Genomic DNA, 19,290 nt, shown 5'->3' with positions numbered 1-19,290 from the left:
AAGGCCGAGTCGGTTCTAGCTCGCGTCAACGTCTACATAATCATTCGATCAGATCGGAGTCTGTCAAGCGAAAGAATCTTCTGCCAGACTCTGTATCCAACCGATACGTATCTCCAACGCTCCCCTCCTCAATGACTGTTCCAGGAGGGGCACCCTCATACCAATTTAAAGTCAGCTCATCCAAATAGCCCTGATCAATCTCCATGCGTCCCTGAACAGTGACGTTTTGGTTGCGATCAAAATACACGACCAGCAACTGTTCCGTCTCGAAAGCCTCCTTGTCCACGATCCATATCCAGGAAATAGTAGCTGTAAACAGTAGCCCCCTCGCAACAAAATTATCCTCCAGTAAGAGATTCCAGTCCTGCTTCCAGTCAGGATGCTCAGATTTAGCCTCGTCGAGCGCGGCCTCAAGTCCAGCAAATTTCCTATCCAGTCTCTCCGGATCAATCGTCCGCTCATAGTCACGCTTGCAGCCTGCGATTTCCGGCAAAATATAGAAGACTTGTTTCCAATCCGCGCCCAGATTGAACAGGTTGGCATCGTGAGCACAGACCAGTCAGCTCCCATTGCGTAAAGTTCGGAACACTCGGTAAATTCGACCGTCGTGGCATCATCGTCACCGTGCCGACTATCGTCATTTGATCCCTCAGCGGGATCTGAAATGCCGCCGTAGTGTGTTCGCAGCATCACCGGTGCTTCACTATTCGCCCCGCACCAAATCTGCCATGCCCTCCTGCGCATGTCATCCGACCGCCAGGGACGCAATATAGTGTCTATCTCATCTTCCGTGGGGATTCGTGTTGGCTGGCGCTCAGGATACATCCCGTGTTCAGCTGGGTCCCATTCTTTGAGGATTGAATCTAGTTGCATGTATTTGTCCACCAGGTGTTTCCGTTGAGAGTCTGCTGGTTCTGAACTGGAGGAGTCCCAATTCCTCTGTTTTCACTTAGACATGCGTTATAACTAGGAAGGAGGTATGCGGATCCTTACAATCAAAAACTGTTCAACAGGTAGTTGTCCCCAGATAGGGATGTAATTACGGTTATCGCCGACGCTCATATTAAGGTTGGATGATCTGTGGAGGGAGATACGAAGAGAAACAAAAATCCCAAGGGATAGTTAAGTTACTAGAAGGGAATAAAAAAACAGGTAGTGTTGTAGTAGTATTAGATTGGGCGGGGCGGGGATTTTATTTTGACCCCTTTGGCACTCAAGATTCAAGGTTCTTACCTAGGATGTTGAATTGATCTGGGCAACTATGGTTAACTTATGCTCTATTTTTGTTTATCTAGCTGTATATCGCACTGGATTTCGTACCTTCAATCCTTCACTGGACTTCTCCATGGCTTCTACCTATTGCGAATGTACCCCTAGTTAATGCCTGCAAGGTATGATGTCACTTGCCGGCCTAAGTAGGGCTCAGTGAGGTTATTTTCTATTTGGAATAAAATACTTCAAGAAACGAGTTGACATACCTGAACTACTACTTATCCCGGCGACTACTTCAACTACCATGGCTAGTATAACCAACGCATGTTAGAGGAGGAGACAAAGCTCATGTTAACATCCCTGCTAGCCTTACGTACTACTGAATGCTCCCTAAACAGCCCAGTCGCCATTGGCTAGGCCTGGGTCATTCTAATTTCAGATTCTGCGTTGGGCTCCGGCAGGAATATTTCCTTGGGGCTCACCCGCCGTTAATGGAAGAACAAAAGAGCACAACCGAGTAGTTGGCCGCAATATCGAGTTAAGCGATGTGTTGAATCTTGTGTCTCTGAATCGTTTCTCCAGGAAGCTTGCGAAAGTCATGATATAGGTACGTGGTCACGTATTCCAATTTCAGCATTTGCTAACAGACATAGATGAGAGTGATTTTGATGCAAAGATCTCGTTGGAAGATACGTTGTCATTAAAGACTTGACGCCTTTCCATGGACGGAACTTCTAATTGCCGACGTAGACTGAGGTTCACCCGTGACCCTTCACTATTTATAGTGTGGCTGACTGCGTAGTAAAATATGATCGAGAATGCTTCCCGTATAAATTAAAAGACAGCAAGAAATTTATAAAAAAGAACATACTAAAGCTAAGGCTCAGCTACGCCACCTCCACCTAGCTAAGAACCCTGTGACCTAAAACTCCCTTCTAAATATTGTAAACTACAACTGTTCCGCAATAACTTGGAGTTTCTAGTTAAATGTTTAAATGTGACTTTAATTATTATGCTATAGTATCCACGAGCTATCTCCTCTAGAAAGATGTAAACCATCCTGGCTGGTTAATGGTGTGGCATGTTTGCAACAGAAATCTGATCTGCTGAATCACGCAGAGCATTCCCAAGGGACTATCTGCGTCGAAGTTGCTGTCTCGAATGCCGCGCGAGCGCTAGATAAGCCGGATGTCCCGCTTGTGATTAGCTCTATTAAAATTATGGTAAATATGATTCTCGACTTCCTAATCATATCGACATTCCACGTCGGCAGCTGGGCACCTAATATCAACATGCAAGCCGGGATTCGGCTAATATGCGACATGGCCGCTGCCGTCTCTGGCCTATTCTATTTCCTATTCACAGTTGGTTTCAGACAGAATGCAGATGCTCCGACGATTCGCGGATTCCTCGTACTACTCAAACCCGGTTCGATAACGCTCGTCGAATCCGCCGTCCGGAACGCGCTGTACCTCTGTCCAACCAAAGGTTTTCTCCTAAGAGCCTGCTAGGGTTCCCTAGCAAGGCAGGCTTAGCGAGCTTTCATCCCTAGGCCTGAAAATCTGCATAGCAATCAATCGAGGCTATGGGGACTCCCTAGTCCCATTTAACAATATGTTGGTTCAGAGGCCGCCGGAAATTACTGCTTCTACGACCATCTTACTTCCAGCGCGCGTCTTGGCATCATGTGTGTGCATTGCCCACGGCACAAACTCTTCAATCGGGACTGTCTGATAAGATGATACAAAACAAATCCAGCCCAGCTGTGACTATACCATCTCACCCCGCCCGCATGCAATGCTAGAGAACGACACGAGCTCAACGCAGAGGCTAACGCTCTTTCCAGAGACCAGCACTAGGCAGATCCTTGATTTCCTGGACTCTAAAGTCAAAAAGGCCAACATGAGTTTTAAACTCGCCTCGAACCCGATATCGACCGCTAGCAAGAAAACTGTCCCTTTGCTACTTTGCCAACGGGTCGCCAGCATTCAACAAGCTCTGCTATAGCTTGATCGTCTTTTTTACCAGTAGCCACGATCTCCGTGCTTCGCTTCATACTTCGGAAGACCGTTTCGAGAAGCGCCACGAGCTTATCGCGGACCCTCGGGGTAACCCTTTCATCGAGCCCATGTTCACCATAGTCCTGTACCCCCCAGTCGCTAGTCCAGATTCTAAAATCCCTATAGGCCACTTCAATGTCGTATCTGGAGACACCCTTTTCACGGAGCTTTAGGGGCGGTTTTTGCTGCCTCTCGTAGATGCATGTAGGCCCGTTCGCAAAGGAACTCGTTCGTCAAAATAGGGACGTTGTCCTTGGTAACCATCTTCTAAGCCTTTTAATAGAGTATCTGAGGATGTGTCCGTGTTATAAGAAGATGGGATCTCACTTATTTATGCTTTTGCGTCAAGATGTCCTCTTTGAGGGCTGTTTTGTTTGTTTTCTCAATGCGTGAAGGTCCCCTTTTCCAGGGATACTTTCGATGAAAGAGTGCGAAAAAAGAAAAAAAATCTTTCCGAGCGTGGTAGCCAAGTTCTCAAAGGAAAGCGGCTGTGCCAAAGTGTTTTCTTACAGGGAGAAAGGCATCTTCGGCTTCAAGGACGATAAAGCCGGTTTCAAATCATTTCACCATACACAAGAACTCTCTTTGTTCAGTCACGCCACGTTCAAGAAAGCGCATATAAAGACTTGAACAGATAAAGATTGTTTTTCTATGCTATCCAGTAACGATTGCAGGATTCCGAGCGCCGCTCTGACCAACTGAGATACAGCCCAGGGAATGGGAATTCTTACAGCAAGGAAGATCGAAAAGCAAAAATAAAAAAAAGAAAGAAAGAAAGGAAAAACAGCCATCACTCGAAGTCGGACGAGCTATCGTACATTGATAAAGCGCAACAAAGCATCAGCTCTGACTCCTGAAACCTATCCTCTCTCCGATAGCGTTCTGCTAGTAGGTGAAGGATATTGCGCGTCTCATGGTCATCCGTTTTCCAGTGAGCCTTCAGCTCGTTGTACAGATTTTCGGCCGTGAAGGGGCTTTCAGGGGGTCGCTTTGAGCTGACTGCGTTGTGATGGCCTTGCGCTGGGCTTTGCCGCAATGGATACATCGAAAACCTTGCTCGAAGTGGATAGCATGCTGTGGAATCTTCTTCCGTAACCAACTGGTCATTTCTGTGCTGGAAGCGAATTGGTTAGCTTGCCATCGTTTTGAGAGCCGCCGTGTACGCAGTCAGCAAGAAGTGATGCATCGGAGCCTTACCAATTCTGGTCTATTACGTCTCATTTCGAAAGCAATGATGTCGAATTCACAAACATTTGGCCCAACTGAGCCAAAGTGGCTTCCTCAACTCTTTGGCGAGTGGCTGGCTGAGACTCTGCTTGGCTGCCATCCTCTTCCTGTGAGCAGGCAAAACTCACAGCTGATCTTGTCCCCTTGGCAATGCCAGAGCTGCTCACGTTGGTAGATTTGTCTTCATCAGAGTCTATTCTTGGGACAGCAACCCTGGCGATGTGCTCTTTATGAGCCGCCATATGGTGACACAGCCCTCCCTCAAATTCCCCAGTCTGGCCACAGAACGGACAAACCTCACGGCGGTCATCGTAAGTCATATCCAACTTCGTAAGGAGGTTCCGTCTATGCGCCAGTGTAAGATCGTCACGACTTGTCAAGAGGTGTTCAAGGAGATGATTGCTCGACCGGTAGCGGGTGTCTTTGTGCTGTCGATCGAAGCATATCCATTCGCGCTGATGAACAACCCTTTCATGGTTGAACCAAGCCTTGCGAAGAGATGGTCTCTGTCAGTACAGTCTTCAAACGTGCACACATACGGCTGCATATCATGGAGTATGTGTTTCCTATGTCAATAATTTTATGTTTTTCTCCATGTCGTGGTGAGAAGGAGCGCTTACTTCCATGCTCTCTTCCGTTTTCCCTCGTCAGACGGACAGACGACCCAGCAGTATGGGCACATAAACTCCGTCTTATGGGATCCCTCGTCTATCGGTGGCGGAGGTATATTGACGGACTTCCCTTGGGCATCATAGACCGTGGTCACGAAGGAGATGCTTGTCCGCGCGTCCAGCCTGTCGTCAATACCTAGTCGGTAATTCGACACATCGGTCTTGGAAAATAAAGTCTTCGGATCGGGTAGCAACAGCAGCTCTTTTCTTCCAACTTGTTGTCAGGATTCTCGCTCGGTGCTTGGGCGCGTTCTGGCCCGGAAGGGTTCTCGACTCCCGATTCTTGGTCGGCAATGGCGAGATCAATCTGGGGAAGTTTTTGGGCGTGCGTACGCCAGTACCCAAAGCACCGTATTCGATTTGTTGTGGCCTTGATCAATCGGTTGGCCAGAAAGGCCGGCGTACTATGCTTGGGATCCGCATTTGCTTGCTCTTGATGGAACTGCTCCAAGACCTTCTCGACATGCAGGCGGTCATAAGGGACGTAACATTCGTATAGATCTTGCTTCGAATCAGGGACTATCTCCTTGTATGTCAAAGCTTTCATTGAGAGCGACCGGTACTCAGTATTGCGATTGGTGAAGGAGAGATCATACAGGCCATCAACAATGTCTTGGATCTCGGATCGCTGAGCTCGGTTGATTCTTCTTCGCTTGAGGAATCGCTGCTTTCGTTGTCGGTGGAAGTTTCCGTATCGCAGTCGCGCAAGTTGCTGTTCTCACTCTTGTCATTGCTTGCTTTGGAGTCGCTATACTCCACGGTCCGTTCTCATGGCTCTTGGGCGCCCGTCACAATTTCGGAACCTGTCACATCAAAGTTGGTCAGTATGGGCTCCAGGAGGGGTCATTTCTGTCACTCACTCTGTTCTAGGTATCCCTGGAGCTGGCAGAGGAACAAAACCACCGTATCCCGCACAGATGAGCCCGTCAGCCTGGCGTCCAAAGAGCTGCCACCTCGTTTCAACGCGCCTAGACTCCCGCGCCAGACCTTGAACCTGCCGAATCCATTCTCGATGGCCTTCTCAGACATTCCTTCCCATTGCGCGGCGGATCTGAGTGGGCATAGTAGATTGTCAAACGCTGTAAGGCAGAGGAGACTAGCCTTGAGGATCTCCGTTTGCGCCATTAGAGGGGCTCGGGGTGTTGACGCAGGGCTGCTTTTCACGAGAGAAAGGGCAAGATGGTAAAAAAGACACAACTAGGCTTGCTAACAAGTTCGAGAGTCACGCTTACTTTTGAACTTTTGAATCATAGGAGAATGAGTGAAAGAAGAGGACATGGTCGGAAGCAGAAAGATGGCAGCCCGGCTCCCTACCAACGAAGCAATCCGACCAATCTGATCAACAAATCTGAGACCCTGCGGAGTCATAAGTTGAAAGCCGTCAAAGTCCAGATGATTGCTGTCTCCTGTAACTCATCTTTCTCTCTCTTTCTCTCTCTCGTAAGCCTCTGACTTTTCATCGCTGCGACCATGGAGCTTGCTGGGGTCGTTCTAGGTGGATTCCCCTATTGCTATATGCGCTATCACACACCGAGAAGATCACTGAATGCTTCAGTGAAATAAACATTGGGAGTGTCACTCGCAGAGACTAGAACGAGACCTGCAATCTCTAAGTTGCACTTTTGCTGGTAATGCCAGAATACTGCTCCAGGGAATCTTCGACGAAAGCGAAATCGACGAAATGATAACAAACCCTGAATCCCCGCTCTGGGACACTCCAATGGCCGAAGCTAAGCTCCGAGCCAAGCTAGGCGATAGCTACAAGCCAGTCGTGGGCTATATTCATGAGGCAAAGGAGATTATCAAGAAGATAGCAAGAAGATTACTGTTCAAGAAGCAAAAGCAGGTATAATGATCCCAAGCCACCTCTTGACTCTAAACGGGTCTCCTCCTTTTTCCCTTTCCCGTTCTTCGTGCTCCTTGCTTTGCTAACAGTGCTTCCGTCTATGGTCAGGAACACACAAGGAGATCAAGGAGCATGTTCTTGGTCGCGTCATACACGAACTGCGATCGTTTGCCATAACTCCGAGACAGGCCTGAACTGAATGGTGCCATGCTTACTAGAGGCATCGTTTCCTGCTGAATACTCCCATTCGGACCTCTGACCGTATCCTGACGTCTACAGAGTGCAGAGTATAGATCGATCCATTCGATTCGACCCGATCCGATCAATCAATGACGTCAAACAACGAACTCCATATAAGAACCATCGGCACCTCCATCCCATTCTATTCCGGACCAACGCAATCCTAGCTCGATAGATTACCTGGATACACAGAATAAGAATACCCAGTTACACCCGCTCAACACTCCTCCGACCACGCCTCACAGCTCCAAACCCGCACAATGGTCAAAGACAGTAATACCGTGATCGAGTACGTCCACCACGGCACCGGCACCTGACCCACCGAACCCTAGCTACCATCGACACTGACACTCCCACTGCAGCGAATTCAACGGCCTCGTCAACATGGGCGCCAACGAGCTCCGCGACTGGCTGAAGGAAGAACAATCTGAGTCCTCAGGCTGGAAGAGCGAGTCCGGGTCCGGCGAGACGATCGGGCACGAGAGGTATGCCTCGTCGCATATGCCTCCCCCAGTCATCCCTACCACGGGCAAAAGGCAGCTGCTAATAATACAATTGGATGCCCAGCGGGCGCAAAATCGTCTCCATTCTCGAGCACAACCCGTCCAAAGACCCCGGCGGATACTCGGACGAAGATATCGACCATATGCGCCGCGTTGTGAGCTACTGTAAGCGGCATCTTGCGCAGGAGGAGAAGGCGAAGCAGGATACGAGTAGCAAGAGTTATCGCAGTTTGAAGAATTGGGGGCATGATGCTTTGAAGGAGTAGCATTTCCTTTTTTTGACTCTATGTGAATGAACTTCATTTGTATTATTTGTGACAGTAACGCGGACTACTTACGCTCCCGATCTTCTCTCCACTGAAAATCCGTCTTTACATGGATGCCTACCTCCTCCCCATTATCCGTCTCCTCTGCTTCTTCTCGAGCCACTAAGTCATCCATCTCTACATGCGCAGCAGCCGCCGCCGTCGTCGTCAAGAGCGCCTCATCCCCATCAGGCCTAAGCTCCAACGCTCCAGCTCTCTGGGTATAAATACTCTTCCCCTTCCCAGTATCATCCAACCTTAATAACGCCCTCCCTCTTCTCCCCCCAACCCCACTTCTACTAAAACCCCGCCCCTTGACACTCGAGCTCGCTGCACGCGGGGTGGGGGTGCTCCCACCCAGCCGGCCCCTAGCAACCGAGGACCCCATGATCTTCCTCAGCGCACGCCGGATAAGAGGCTGCAGAGTCGGGAGACAAGCGCAGAGAATCCCGACGCACGGCTCAACAGAGGACCAGACGTACACGTCGCCCATGATCCAGGTGACGTCGAGGTTGTGCTTTAGTGGGACCATGTAGTAGATTCGGATTAGGGAGGCTATGCAGACGCTGCCACCAATACCACATTACATTAGCCTCACATTAGTCATTGCGTTTTATCAGCCCATAGCTGGACTGAGAGTGCGAGAGGCCGGAGGAAGGTGCACTCACAAAGACCCAAGCAAAAAAACCCCCGAAATCAGCCACTTCTGCACCCTCCTCATCTGCAACCGCCAAACAAGCGGGATTGGAACAACCAGGATAAGCAAATCCGTAGCAACATTCGCCGCCGCATTGCCGATATAAAACGGGTAGAGGTCGAAGAGGCAGTGTCCACCACCAGGCTCAGCGTATTGCGTCCAGTAGTACGATGGAGGCCGACAGCAGGCTGAGAACGCAATCGTGCAGCTGACGAAGTAGCCCAGAGTTAGGAACGTGCAGAGCCACATTATTCGTGTCATGCCGAAGATGCGCCGGTAGAAGGTTATTATGCTTAGCTTTATGAGCGGGATTGCCCAGACGTAGATTAGAACGTAGGCGAAGTGTGTCTGCGCCCTTTCATTGTTAGTGTTGGAGTTGAGGTTGGAGTAGGGTTGGTTGCGTTGCTGACCTGGTTGACGCGAGTGATTTTGTTCATGGGGACGACCCAGACGTGTTTTCCTAGCCCGTACCTTCCTCCTAATTCTCACGATTAGCTTCTATTCAGTCTTCAATCAATTAAAGCGTGGAGGTAACTACCAACAACCGTACACGCCAAAATCGCATACGTTGGCACCAAAGACGCAACGATGAACCAATCATCCATCCCGAATCGGACCTGTTGCACCTTGACTCTTGCAACCATGCGCAGGATAACTGCCACCGTAGCCAAAACCGTCAATGCGATTGTTATGGCATTGTTCCTGGCCGTATGGCTCTCAGATAGATCCACGCCCGGGGGCGGATCGCCAAAGGGATTGGACATCGCAACTCAATCGCTCACTCAAGCAAGCACCAACGAAACCATGAGTCCAAATGTAATGGAAGAATCAAATTAAAACTTATGTCGTGAGCACACAGTGCGAAAACTCTTCAACCAAAAATGTGGAATGAAGAAGAAGAAAGCCATTGTTCACCTCCATCCTTCCGCCCGTCTGTCCATGGGTAAAAAAAAGCAAAACAGCAGCAAAAAGGCGCAACAAAAACTTTGTCTTCCTTCGACAGGATTCATGCATTGCATCCATCGCGCAGAACCAGGAAGCACGCCTAAACCGCGGCGCAGTGTCCATGACTCCATCTAGTGGGCTTGGTGGAGAGAGCGCGTGCTCCACTGGACCGTGCCGTTATCTTATGGCAGACTACCGGCGTATCTACGGCGATTCCGAGAAGCAGCAGGGCGAGATTGCAGGATTGCGCTAGGTGAGTAAGTACATAGCGACAGTGGGCCACGTGCTGGTGAATTGTGCATGTGCATGATAAGCAGGAACAACGCAGCATGCAGATTCTGCACGAGTCAACACAGTCTTTACTTTAGGACCTGCATATCTCCGGTACCAGACGGCGGATAACAGATCAGGAGGAGACATTATAGAGATGATAGAATTACAGCAGTGGCATTATACCCCTGATTCCCCCGGTGTCAGATTCCCACCGCCGAAGCTAAGGGCCCACTAGGAACACGCCAAGCTGCGCCTAACGATGGCCCTAATTGCCGCGATTCGGGTGCCGTCCTCTAGGCTCTGGTAGTGCCCCTTGAGAACGCGCGATGGCCAGCGAGTCAGGAACGGGCCAACGGTATCTAGGAACACAAATCTCTCGGTCTAGCAGAGGGGCCGAGACTCAGTTGCGCTAGGTAAGTCCAGGATCAGATGATAATTGCTGACATGCAACCCCCCCGATTTTTTTTCTCCCCGGTGCACCCTAGACTACACTTTTCACCAGTCACCGCTGGTTTCGAGGTATGGTAACGGCTTCACAAAGCACACCCATGTCAATTAGGGACATGGCCTATTAGCCTAGTAGTAAATCAGACAAAGCACCTCGAACAAGGAGACGTGGGGTTGCTAGGCGGGCCGTCTGGGGCGATCTTGGAGGGAGGGAGGGGGGGGGGGGGGGGGGGGGGGGGGGGGGGGGGGGGGGGGGGGGGGGTTGTTGGTGAATCATATATCCGCGGCCGATCCCCTCCCTCCTTCATTTCTTTATTTCATCCTCTTCTTCCTCTTCTGAGAGAATTGTACACTCAATAACCGCCAAGATGCCCTCAAACGAACGCATGAACGACACTTCCGTTCCCTCAACCGACAATGTCTCCCCCTCCGACTTCACAATCGACACATCTCTGTTCGCATTCACCCCCCGCAAACTACGAGTCGTATGCATCGGCGCCGGCTTTTCAGGCCTGATAATGGCATACAAACTCAAGCACTCGCGCCCACTCGATTTCGTCGACTTTACCATCTACGAGAAGAACGTTGAGGTTGGCGGGACTTGGTTTGAGAATGTTTATCCGGGGGTTGGGTGGTGAGTTTCTCCTCTCCCTCTTATCTTTTATGTATGGATTGGCGGGATGAGGCGCTAATGTGGACATTGTAGCGATATTCCAATTCGTATGTTCTCTCCCTTTTCTGTCTACGCAGAATTGATTCTTGAACAGTATAACTGACGTAACTACTACTAGACAGCTATATCTTCCCCTTCGCACCAAACCCGCACTGGTCGCAGTGCTACGCCAAGGGCCCCGAAATCCAGCAGTACATCCTCAACACGACGGAGAAGTACGGCCTGCGTGAAAAAGTGCAGTTCAGTACGAAAGTCGTAAGTGCGATTTGGAATGAGGAGAGCGGGAAGTGGGATCTTAAGGTGCAGCGTGGGGAAGAGGTTCTTGAGGACCAGGCGGATGTTTTGCTTAACGGGGGTGGGATTTTGAAGTATGCTTTCACTTATTTCCTTTTTCCTACGATATCCTGTCTGGGGTTTCTGAGTTCATGTACTAATATGAGTAAAGTAACTGGAGTCTCCCCAAGATCGAAGGCATCGAATCATTCCAGGGGAAACTGCTGCATACTGCGAAGTGGTACCCATCCCTCCCTCTTCTCCCAACCCCTCCCATTTCACCAGCCCTAACCAACACCATCAACCAGGGACCCCTCCTACGACACCACAAACAAACGCATCGCCGTAATCGGCAACGGCTCCTCAGCGCTACAAGTAATCCCAGCCGTCCAACCCACCGCACAAAGAATAACGAACTACATCCGAAACGCAACATGGGTGTCAACGAACCTAGCCGGCGACATAACGAAAGACCAAATGGGGACGAACTTCGCGTATACCGACGAGGAGAAGAATCTCTACGCCACTGACCCAGCCGCGTTCCTCGAGTACAGGAAGTACGTTGAGCGCAGCGTAAATAGCGTCTATAAGCTTATGCTCTCGGGGTCTGCGGAGAACGAGTTCCTTTTTAATTTGGTTAGCGGTGTTATGCGGCAACGACTCAGCAAGAACCCGCATCTTATTAAGAAGCTCATCCCGGAGTACGAGCTTGGTTGTCGGCGGTTAAGTCCAGGCGATGGGTATCTCGAGGCCATGCAGGCCGAGAACGCAGCGTTCAACTTTGACCCTATCGTCCGCATAACGCCCAAGGGAATCCTAACAGAAAAGGGAGAAGAAGAATACGACCTTATCGTGTGCGCAACGGGGTTCAACACGTCATTCATCCCGCCGTTTGAACTTATCGGTCGTGGTGGGCGTTCTCTTAAGGAAGAGTGGAAAGATGTACCCAAGGCGTACTTCTCCATGTGTGCCGGGGGGTTCCCGAATTACTTTGTCTTTGCGGGACCCAACAGTCCCATCGGCCATGGGAGTGTTCCGGCTATGTTGGATTGGTCGGCGGATTATATGCTCGATTGGATTGAGAAGATTGGGAAGGATGATATTAAGTATGTCGCCCTCCCTCTTTTCCAGAAAACCCAACCCCCCTCTTTGTCTTCTGCAGGTGAAGGAAGGAAGAAAACTAATGCAGTGAATGCAACAGGTCCATCGTCGTAAAAGACTCCATCGTAACCGCCTTTAACCGCTACGCAGCGGAGAACCTCAAGCGGTGCGTCTGGAGTAAGGGCTGCACGGCATGGTATAGCAAGAAGAACGGCCCTGGGGAGAGTAATACTGTTACGGCGATGTATCCAGGGAGTGCGCTGCATTATAAAGGTAATTATACACAGCTCGCTCTGGCCTAGCCCATCCCAACCCATCCTATATGTACTCGTCACTGGTTCGTTTTGGCGTGGTGGTTTTGTGCTGACTCCAGATCCTCAGAGTACATCAAGACGATCCGCGGCGAGCACTTTGATATCCAGCATAACAGCAGCAATCCGTTCCGATTTCTGGGGAATGGGGAGTTGGCTATGGAGAGGAATGGGGGGGATTTGGCTTATTATTTGCAGTGATGCTCTCCTGCTCTCTGCGGTGTCTGTTAGCAGGGGTCAAGCAAGGGTAAGTGTAGAAGAAGAGCAGCGTTAAGTGCATCATCGCATCATATCATGTACTTAACTACTAGTATAGGGTAACATTAGGTATCTCAAACAGTCACAACACGCTCAACAAGCAAAGCAGATATCCAGCACACGAATGAACCAAACAACCTCCCTCCAATCCAATCCGACAAACGAAAGCTAGCAGCAACAGAAAGGAAGAAACGTCACCTCCGATTTGGAAACGAAACCTCACTATCCGCGGGCCTCGCTAGCGCCCTCCCACAGCGCCTAACCTGCTTATACACCAACTCCTTCCCCAGATAAACCTTAGTCGCATCCACAATCGTCTCAACCTCACTGAGATCATCGAGCGCAATCTCCGCAAGCCCATTGGGTACATCGAACCTGAACAGCCGCCCATCATCATCGAGCTCGCTATGCTCCTGGAGGAACTTATTCGTTTCAACTTCTGGATCGACGATGTTCGAATTTGCCGTCTTGCTTGCGTTTCCGAATCCAAATTGGAAGACTCCGCCCTTCGACGCACGCTTGATGGTAGGGAGCCCCGTCCCAATACTCACGAGACAACGCAGCTGCGACTCGAGACTCGTAAGGCGCCAGACGTTCTTCGCTTCGATCCAGACTTCGCGGATTGGATTGTTTGCTTGCGCTGAGGCGTCCGTGAAGCGTCGCCGGGAGGGACCGAGAGGGATGGGTTCGAAGAGCGGCGGGTGCGCGAAAGATGCGACGCCCGCTTCCCAGACCTTGGTGGACTTGTACAGTTCGGCGGGGCAGTATTTGCTCGGGTACGTGGAGAGGGGGAGGAGTTTGTGTGTTGAGGCGTCGGTTACGCAGGTGAAGCTATATCATCAAACCAAGATATTAGTACACAGCACACAGCAAACGGCAAACTTAAGAGATTGGAGGAGGTAAGAAAGGGAAGAGACTTACACCCGACAACTCAAATCCACATCCTGCAACAACAAATCGCGATCCTCATGCCCCAGCTCCTTAAGAATACTCTTCAGGGCAAACTCCACCCGGCGCCTCTCAAACTTCCCCTTCCCTTTCCCCCTCTTCCCCTTGGGCGTACCAATTCCCATCCCCGACAGCGACAACCTCTTCTCCCTTTTAAAAACATGCCCACAAAGCCGCGTATACCCCGTAATGCACTGATCGATATCCATCTTCAGGCGGCCGAGCATGATGGCCAGTAACCCGCCCGACCCCGTCCCGCCAATCATGTCAAAGAAGTCGCATGGTTTCGGCGGGTTCTCGCGGTCGATTGACTCCATGATTGTCTTTAAGATGTGTAGTGTTGAGAGCGCGCGGATGCCGCCGCCGTCGAGGGAGAGGATGTTGAGTTCGCGGGAGGCCATGATGTGGCGCGATCATTCAAGTTGGTAATGGTATATTTGGAGGGTTTTGGGGGTGGGATCAAGTCGCATCGCATGATGCGTGCGGTCGCACAGTTTAAGAGTACTTAGGTAGCATAGCCACGAGGGTGAATGCTTAAAAGTAAGAGAGGAGTTGTCATAATGAATGGAAAGCTCCGTCGGGATGCGGTGACGCTACACAGCCACGTCAAGCCAGTGCCCAACGTGCATTAGACGACACGCAGCAGAATTGATTGGTTGGAGTGCTGATAAACTCGTGTTAGTGGACTATAAATATTGCGTCCAAGTCTTATTTCTTTCATCTGGCGGGCGCGTCCTATAATCGCGATAAGAATGCAGTAGCCTAATGCCAGTAACACCTCAAGCGACAGCAACGTTCCTTACATCCCTATCTTGACGCTGATGCAGATGCAGAGGCGGGCACGGCTTGTCTTGCATTTATATTTGCGGTAGCCTCAGCCTCGGCCTCAGTGGGAGGAGTCTGATCTCGATTGGGTATTCGGTCTTCTGCCTGTTCTGAGTTGGGCTCTGGTTGGTGCTCTGGCTCTGGCTCTGGTCTTGTCGCAGTCCCTGATTCTTGGGGTCCTGGCCCTGGCGCAGGAACAGGGTCAGGGACAGGAACAGCATCGGCACCTCTTTGCACATCCGTCATGTGCTCAGAGCCACCTCTTTCTGCGTGCCCGTCTCCAACTCCAGTTGTAGTATCGGTTGCAGGCTCACCCCCAGCATCCCCCGTCGCAGTCGCAGTCGCAGCATCCGCCATATTCCCACTATCAAAAACCTCCCCCAAGACCCTCATCAACCCCTCCAGCGCCTCCCTCCCGTCCGCATCAGTTGGAACGTCAATCCTCCCCCCCAAAATCTCCCCCGCAGTAACCCTCCTCCCAAAAAACCTCCTGTTCGCCCAGCGCCGTTCAACAAGCACCCCAGACTCAAGGCTAACGCCCCCAAAAAGCCCCTTCGTCTTTGCGAAACTCCGCATGCTCCCTCCACCACTGGTCGATACACCACCCGCAATCTCAGCGTTCCGACCTAGAGGCCCAAACGCGATACTGAAGTTTCCGGATAACGTTAACGAGCCGAGATTCGAGAATGCTTCAAGCGCGGAGGAGGAGTCGAAGATGAAGACGAAGTCTGTTAGTTCGAAGCCTGCTTGCCCGCCAAAGCCCAGGCCGAGAGTGCTTATTGCCGAAGGGGGCGACCAGCCGCCCGGGGTTGTGGTTGTGCCGTCTGGACTTTGGGATTCTGTACCGGGGAGTCGCGCGATGAGGATCCCTGAGCCGAAGCGGAGGGAGCCGAGGATGCCGGCTTTTGTGACGGTTAGGATCGCGAGGCCCTATTCTCGTCAGAATTTGATTCATCAGGCTTTGCTGGACCACGGGATCCGTAGACAAACAGTAAAGCGGCATGGAGGGAGTGGATGGAGGCTGCACACCTTCGCATTTTTCAACACACGCTCAGGCAATTCGCGCCCGGGACTCCCGCGCCACGAGCCATTGATGAAGGAGTCGAGGATTTGAGTTGCTTTTTTGCATTCGCCTGATTTGGTTTGTTAGCTGCCATTTATCTGGACCAAACGGGGCGAAGACTTACTGCCCAGAGATGCTGGGAGCGGGTTGTGCATGCCTTTTGGCATATTGACTAACAATACTATCGTAGAGACATGGGTAATGTTATGGAATGTTGCAGACCTGTAGATGCAAAAGTTGAGAGACCCTGAGACGAGGTGGGGAGAAAAAGGGGCATGAGGCTCAAGCGAGAGAGTCCAGACTCTGTCAGAGTTGGGGGCCGAACCTTCAACAAGGATCATAATAACAGGTGAACGAATACATTCAGCATGCTATGCCTATGCAAGTAACCCAACGCCAATGCCCAATCTGTATACGCATACAACGCCAACGTGACTAGAAAATAATCAATGCTACATCCCAAAAGTCCATCCACCGTTCAGGCGCAGACGCTGTCGCTCTGCAACGTCCTTCCGGATCTCCTCCTGCGTCAGCCCATCCGGACCAGCCCAGTTTGCGCTACTCGTTCGGTCGCGGAATTTCTTGATCTTCTTGTCTGCCTTGAACGTCTCCTCCAGCGAGAACGGCGCGATCGGCCCGAAGATCGAGTCTACCTCCATTCCTTCCTGGTCTCGGAGCAGCGTCTCAAGCTCCTTCGGCTGCGCCCATTTGGGCACCGGCAGCATCTCCGCTTCCGAGTCTTCATCTTCGCTGTCAGTCGCGATCTCAGGAAGATGGATGTTCTCGCCGCTGGGGTAGTTGGGCGATTTCTTAGGTGCCTTGCTGCTAGTGCCAGGAGTACGGTGCGGCTGCGACGGCCCTGCAGCATTAGATGACTCGGCAAAGGGAATCTTGCCACTGGCGTACTTGGCCATGTCCATGGGCTGCCCTGGCCTCTGGGGTTGGCCAGTCTTGAAGATTGATGAGCCTGGCTGTGCTGCGGCAGAGTGCTGGCCAGCTCCATACATAGAAGGCTTCTTGGCGGGTTCCTAAACAGTCAGTACGACTTCAGATTAGAAGTCCCATGGTTTACTCACCTTGCGGATGTTTGATTGCCGAATCGGCGGTGCCATGGCCGGTCGCATGGAGGTACGGTTCTGCTGTTGCTGCTGCTCATCGTCTGTTCTCCTGCGCTTGGTCTCACCAGATGGCTGCATCGCACCAGGCTTGGCCGTTGTAGGGCGGCTTGCTTCATCGTCCATTCCTCGCTTAGGCGGTTTGGCAGGGTTGGGGGCGGGAGGATTTATTGTCCGACCTAGAACTGACCCAATTCGCGAACCCGGACGAGGGGGCTGCTGCGACGACTGAGCTGGCTTTTCCGAGTACGAGGGACCCTAAACTGTCAGCATCTACGATCTGACTCGAGGAAGAACTTAAAACATACCTCAGGCTGCTGGCTGCCTTGCCTCTCAAGTCGACGAGCATTCTCCAGTCTTCGCTTCTCAATGGCCTGCATCTGAGCAGCCTTCTTCGGATCCTCAGCCTGCCGCTCGCGGCGCTCGGCTTCAGCCCGGCTCTGCTGACCTGCCCGCTTGCGTTCCATCTCACGGCGCTGCTCCTCCTTCCGTCTCGCCTCACGCTCTTCCTGCTCCCGCTTCCTCTCACTGGCCAGCTGGGCTTTCCGCTGCGTCTGACTCGAGACGGAGCTCTTGAAACTGCTGTTTGACGAAGCTGTATGAAGTGATTGATTGCTTGCCTTTTTCTTCAAGGACGGAGCCTTTGTGGCGGACGGAGGAGGCGCCGGTGTGGGAATGCTAGACTCGGCACTAGATGCCATGGAACCCAGGGGCATCTGGCGGGAGAGAGCGCTGCCGACACGAATTGATACAGGTTGGGGCTTAGGCTTCTGCTGGGGTTCACGAGTGGGCTTCGGCGGGCGGCCTCGGGGTCTGGCCGGTTGCGATTCAGAGGCGGGTTTCGGCGCTTCGACGGCCGGTTCAGGCTCCCTGAACTTCGTTGGGGGCCCCCTAAGGGGGCTCGAGGGAAGTGTTGACCGTGCTTCAGATTCCGTGTGTGCTCTTTCCCGTGTCTTCTGTTGCGTTCGCAGCTTCTCTTCCTGTCGGGCCTTTTCTGCAACTTCTTCCTCCCGTTTTCGATCGTCAATTTCCTGTTGCTTGCGTCTCTCCTCTCGCTCTGTGGAGCTTCGGGTTCGACGGCCTTCTTGTCGGGGAGGGCTGAAGACGGATAAAGGTCGCTGGCTGGTACGCGCCATGTCCGTGTTGGCCCGCTGCACCTGTACTCTGGGTTCGTCTGGTGAGGAAGCCTCCACTCGAGCAGCTGTCGACGTGCCTCCCGAGCTCGTGAAGAGCCCTTTGGCGGATCGCACAATGGACTGCAACCTTGACTTGGACGCACTCAGCGGGCCATCCTGCCGAGGAGAGCCGATTGGCGTTGTTGTCATTTTTTTGTCAATATTCACGGATGCACTCTTTGTATGACCGAAGCGTTGCGGTGATGAGAATATCGGAGTAGCGGATTTGCCGCGGGGAATTTCGGAAGCTTGTGTGGTGCGAGTCCTCGTGAGTTCTTGAGTGGCTGCGCTCTTGATGGGGGAGGAAGATTCGGGAGCATGGCTTGTTGCTGGACGGGCTAGCTTGCTGGCGGTCGGTTGGGTTGTCGGGTATGCCTGGAATGGAGAACTCATGGGCTTGATCCAGTCCTCCTCGGTATTCGACGTACGCTGAGGCGTGGTCTCGCGCTGTTTGGCTTCAGATGATTCCTTTCTCGCCTCGGGTTGCGCGGCAGGTAACTCGGGATATGATACTTGTGCTGAAGAGGCGGCAGCCGCTGGGATGGATTTTGTCGGTCGCGACGGCTGCATCTTTCCGAGCATGCTGATTTTCTCGTGCAGTCTCTGAGTAGACGACTTATTATGGAGCTTGGTGGCTTTTGCGTCCACATCTGAGTCCTCGTTGGCAGTCTTGGCTTCGTCAATAACCATCTTATCAACCTGTGAGTTCTCGTCCTGAGCTTGGGTCATCCGGTGACCAGTCTGTCGGCCAAAATAACTTGAGCCATTTGGCTTGATGGAATCAAGGTGGCTAGTTCGGGAGAGCCGTGATCCACCAAGAGCCTTCGATCCAAGGGGCTCGCGGGCAGGGAGAGATGCGAAGCTGAGACTACTCTTGCGGACAGGTGGCCGCTCCGGAGAGTCGTCAGACTGTGAGACGGTGTCGTCTTCCAGGTTGTCGAGGGCCATTTCATCTTTCTCGGGTTCTTCTTTCTGGGGCTCCTCCTTCTGGGGCTGTTCGACTTGGTACTCTTCAGGTTGGAGCTTCTCGGTCTGGGGCTCTTCGGTCTGGGGCTCTTCGGTCTGGGGCTCTTCGGTCTGGGGCTCTTCGGTCTGGGGCTCTTCGGTCTGGGGCTCTTCGGT

At 51.9% G+C, this 19,290-nt stretch overlaps 8 protein-coding genes across 8 annotated transcripts; 2 read left to right on the top strand and 6 right to left on the bottom strand.

The window, feature by feature from the left end:
• Positions 1-40: 40 nt before the first annotated feature.
• On the bottom strand, positions 41-1,062 carry BDV17DRAFT_297270 (uncharacterized protein; the record flags this gene model as incomplete). Its single annotated transcript, XM_073763467.1, has 3 exons — positions 41-504; positions 534-939; positions 994-1,062. The coding sequence occupies 3 exons, from the start codon at positions 1,060-1,062 to the stop codon at positions 41-43; spliced, it is 939 nt and encodes a 312-aa protein (XP_073609975.1).
• Positions 1,063-5,306: 4,244 nt separating this feature from the next.
• Positions 5,307-6,295, bottom strand: BDV17DRAFT_296636 (uncharacterized protein; the record flags this gene model as incomplete). The annotated part of the gene is made up of 3 exons (XM_073763335.1): positions 5,307-5,882; positions 5,963-5,973; positions 6,031-6,295. 3 exons carry the CDS (start codon positions 6,293-6,295, stop codon positions 5,307-5,309), a joined length of 852 nt encoding a protein of 283 aa, XP_073609974.1.
• Positions 6,296-7,349: 1,054 nt separating this feature from the next.
• Positions 7,350-8,037, top strand: BDV17DRAFT_18468 (DUF3140 domain-containing protein). Its single transcript, XM_073755002.1, has 3 exons — positions 7,350-7,545; positions 7,619-7,741; positions 7,824-8,037. Exons 1-3 carry the CDS (start codon positions 7,517-7,519, stop codon positions 8,023-8,025), a joined length of 354 nt encoding a protein of 117 aa, XP_073609973.1. The 5' UTR covers positions 7,350-7,516; the 3' UTR covers positions 8,026-8,037.
• Positions 8,038-8,086: 49 nt separating this feature from the next.
• On the bottom strand, positions 8,087-9,934 carry BDV17DRAFT_297268 (putative integral membrane protein Pth11-like; the record flags this gene model as incomplete). The annotated part of the gene is made up of 4 exons (XM_073763466.1): positions 9,300-9,934; positions 9,172-9,239; positions 8,733-9,109; positions 8,087-8,630 (listed from the first exon to the last, which is right to left on the bottom strand). Exons 1-4 carry the CDS (start codon positions 9,523-9,525, stop codon positions 8,090-8,092), a joined length of 1,212 nt encoding a protein of 403 aa, XP_073609972.1. The 5' UTR covers positions 9,526-9,934.
• A 777-nt stretch (positions 9,935-10,711) lies between these two features.
• On the top strand, positions 10,712-13,239 carry BDV17DRAFT_18442 (flavin-containing monooxygenase). Its single transcript, XM_073754997.1, has 7 exons — positions 10,712-11,060; positions 11,133-11,146; positions 11,218-11,467; positions 11,545-11,613; positions 11,681-12,478; positions 12,574-12,746; positions 12,855-13,239. Exons 1-7 carry the CDS (start codon positions 10,795-10,797, stop codon positions 12,983-12,985), a joined length of 1,701 nt encoding a protein of 566 aa, XP_073609971.1. The 5' UTR covers positions 10,712-10,794; the 3' UTR covers positions 12,986-13,239.
• Positions 12,912-14,725, bottom strand: BDV17DRAFT_18428 (uncharacterized protein). Its single transcript, XM_073754993.1, has 2 exons — positions 13,964-14,725; positions 12,912-13,873 (listed from the first exon to the last, which is right to left on the bottom strand). Exons 1-2 carry the CDS (start codon positions 14,389-14,391, stop codon positions 13,237-13,239), a joined length of 1,065 nt encoding a protein of 354 aa, XP_073609970.1. The 5' UTR covers positions 14,392-14,725; the 3' UTR covers positions 12,912-13,236.
• Positions 14,726-14,797: 72 nt separating this feature from the next.
• BDV17DRAFT_285647 (uncharacterized protein) lies at positions 14,798-16,033 on the bottom strand (the record flags this gene model as incomplete). The annotated part of the gene is made up of 4 exons (XM_073760752.1): positions 14,798-15,093; positions 15,181-15,745; positions 15,845-15,948; positions 16,003-16,033. 4 exons carry the CDS (start codon positions 16,031-16,033, stop codon positions 14,798-14,800), a joined length of 996 nt encoding a protein of 331 aa, XP_073609969.1.
• Positions 16,034-16,146: 113 nt separating this feature from the next.
• Positions 16,147-19,290, bottom strand: BDV17DRAFT_18437 (uncharacterized protein). The gene is made up of 3 exons (XM_073754995.1): positions 17,302-19,290; positions 16,955-17,251; positions 16,147-16,906 (listed from the first exon to the last, which is right to left on the bottom strand). The coding sequence occupies exons 1-3, from the start codon at positions 19,114-19,116 to the stop codon at positions 16,331-16,333; spliced, it is 2,688 nt and encodes an 895-aa protein (XP_073609968.1). The 5' UTR covers positions 19,117-19,290; the 3' UTR covers positions 16,147-16,330.

This window comes from Aspergillus undulatus (genome assembly GCF_047715775.1).
Source record: "Aspergillus undulatus strain CBS 261.88 unplaced genomic scaffold BDV17scaffold_106, whole genome shotgun sequence".
Classification (NCBI taxonomy): domain Eukaryota; kingdom Fungi; phylum Ascomycota; class Eurotiomycetes; order Eurotiales; family Aspergillaceae; genus Aspergillus; species Aspergillus undulatus.
This window is presented reverse-complemented; position numbering and strand designations above follow the sequence as displayed.